General features: G+C 40.1%; 1 protein-coding gene across 1 annotated transcript; it reads right to left on the bottom strand.

Annotated features, from left to right (window-relative positions):
• Positions 1 to 452: 452 nt before the first annotated feature.
• Positions 453 to 2,505, bottom strand: LOC117236903 (band 7 protein AGAP004871-like). Its single transcript, XM_033500305.1, has 2 exons — positions 2,301 to 2,505; positions 453 to 1,127 (listed from the first exon to the last, which is right to left on the bottom strand). Exons 1-2 carry the CDS (start codon positions 2,427 to 2,429, stop codon positions 906 to 908), a joined length of 351 nt encoding a protein of 116 aa, XP_033356196.1. The 5' UTR covers positions 2,430 to 2,505; the 3' UTR covers positions 453 to 905.
• Between the last annotated feature and the right edge of the window lie 282 nt (positions 2,506 to 2,787).

Genomic DNA, 2,787 nt, shown 5'->3' with positions numbered 1-2,787 from the left:
ATCAACAATTTTCCAAAGCTCATATAGATATTCGTAGATTCATAACTCTGAAAGAATTAATGCACAGAAAATATCTGCTAGTAAGCGATAAATTCGCGTACAAATTATAATATCGAGTTGGCAACTAAGTGATTGCGGATTTTGTCATTAGGTGGTATTAACAAAATCCGCAATCACTTAGTTGCCAATCCAATAACAATCGATCAGATCAAACATATCAAATTTCGTAACTTCGCGCGACTACAAAAATTTGGTACTAAAACGAAGTGGAACCTGATGGAAAAAAAACGCTTCATTGGGAAATCAGGGTACGTGGAAACCCTTTTCTAAGCACTGTCATTGTAAGCTGCAATCATTCCAAAACCATAAAACTTATATGTACCAACGCGTCTTTCTATCGCAATCGGTCGTTACAAACAGCAAACTCGAAATTTTCAACTTACGTGCGTTTTCTCTTCCTCGCGCAAAAGAAGAACTCTAATACGAACGTGTTTTCGTCAACGTATCTTCTCGTCGCAATCGTTCGTTGAAAAAGTCGAGCTCGCGACATTCGTCTACGCGTATATTTTCTTTTCGTCGCGTAAAGGCTCGGAGATCAAACGGGGAGCCCGGTGACGAATTACAAGTTTACCTTATTTATTTGTCGAGTTTGTCGCGTTTCTGGTCGCGCGTCTGTCGTTCCTACACACCAAAATCGCGCGAAATGAAACAGAGATTTTAGCTAAAGGGTGACGCGGTGCTTTGACGACCAACAAACGCGTCGAGTCTCGCGTATGCTCGTATCGGTTTCCAATCGAGCGTATCTGCTTACCAGTGAATTGGATCAAAGGTCACCCCAATTAATCCGACATACCGTTCGAAGTTGGCGAAATTTGCTAAGGATAATCGAAGTTTGACACACCTCTTCACTTTGACACGTCGATATTGTCTGCGTTTGAGTGGATGTCGGGCTGAACCTTGAGTTGCTTCGAGCATAACTGCTCCGACGATGTTCGAACAGCTTCTTGAATTGCGCTTGGATGGAAATTGTTAGTAAAGAACGGAGCCAAAAACTCGACCGGTAAGGGAAAGATGATGGTCGAATTCTTCTCCGCAGATATGTTGCTCAGTGTTTGTAGATATCGTAGCTGTTGGACATACAGTGAAAAATTCAGCGAACGTTGAATTTGTCTTTTGGTCTTTTCTATCGCGGAGTAGTCGAAGGGCACGCTGTTGTTTAAAAGTAACGCGACATTCGCTTGTTTTCCAATCATTCGCGTTAGATATTAAGTTTGTTTCGAACCCTTCCAAACTAAATTTCTTCGAAAAATCATCTTAAACGAATAATTATGATAAAGTTAAGTTGTATCGTAGCTTGGAACTCGTAAAATTTCGCTACGATATTAATTCGATCGAATGATCGTACGAGAGAGCCCACTTATGGAACATAACACACATGCAACTGTGTTTTTACACGAAATTGTTTAACGATTCTATTGTATTATAATTTAGTTAGTCGGTGTTGAAAAATTTGGATTCTTTCCGCGCACTTGCAATGACCATTTGGATTGATATTTTCGAAGCGTTAATATTTTCCGCGGTTTTTTCCCTCGAATTTACCATTCTAATTTCGCTGTACGTTCTCCATGGAATTTAATTACAGTCTGTTGGTTCATTTTTTATTCTATACTCTGTTTTATGGAGAAATGGTACAAAAATTTTCTGAATAAAAGTTCAACATTTTAATACAAGCAAGTCTCTTCGATGCACGCAATTACGTTATGGTAAACAAATGCGTCTGTTGTTAAAGTGTGAAACCGTTTAAATGTTATTAGTAAACATATATCTACTGCAAGAAACGTTGCGAAAAAAATATTGCGTTGACGTTGAACTCGTTGAAATAGATACTAAACTGAGTACCAGAGCACGTCAGAACCTAAAAGCTATCGCTTTCGTTCTAAATTATGTCATGACATTATGTCGTAAAATAAGTAGAACGTGCCATGTGCAAGTGTCTATGGAAATTGGCGAGTTAAGTTGAGATTAGGTTCTGGTCAGGTTTCGGTCCTATTTGGATGGATAGAATGGTTAAACGAAGACTTTCAAGAGACCTGCGTTGATTCCGTTACCGACGACTGTAGAAAGGTCGCCATAGTAACGTTCTAGAGAAACCAAAATAATTTGTTGGACGAAGGCTTAATTTAGTGGTACAGCGTAATTAACGGTAGATTCTCAACCACACACAGAGCAGCGAGAGAAGCAACGCAGTGGAATTACAAAGATATCTTTGACGTTCCTCGAGGAGACAGTCTGGAACGTACCTGAAGAGCAGCTGGACTCATGGAGATGACATCACTGGCCTCTTTCAGAGCACGGGAAGCCAGCATCTCTCCTTCCGCTGCAATCACTTTGGCCCGTGCCTCCCTTGCGGCTTCCGCCTCCGTGGCCATGGCTCGTTGCAGCTGCACCGGAAGTCGAACGTCCTTTCTAAATCACGAATATCCGTTACGTTTCGTTCGATCTACATCTACCTGTATATGCTTTGATGATCACGAATAAAATTTACTCGCAAAGGGTAAAACTAATTTCTTGAATGAATATCCTAAGTTAAAGGTACAATTCAACTGAACCAAAGATCTATCAAATTTATTAATATTAGTAGAATTTTGTTTTAATTTCAATCAAATGAATGCAAGCTCGTTATTTGATATGTGGCGGCACTCGACCACGAAACTTTCCAACGGCTTCGCGACACAAAGCGCTATACCTTCAAAGCGTAAAGTCAACATACCTAATGTACCATCGATA

This window comes from Bombus vosnesenskii, unplaced genomic scaffold (genome assembly GCF_011952255.1).
Source record: "Bombus vosnesenskii isolate JDL3184/JDL3185 unplaced genomic scaffold, Bvos_JDL3184-5_v1.1 scf7180000013352, whole genome shotgun sequence".
Classification (NCBI taxonomy): domain Eukaryota; kingdom Metazoa; phylum Arthropoda; class Insecta; order Hymenoptera; family Apidae; genus Bombus; species Bombus vosnesenskii.
The sequence above is the reverse complement of the archived record's forward strand: the minus strand, read 5'-3'. Positions and strand labels throughout refer to the sequence as shown.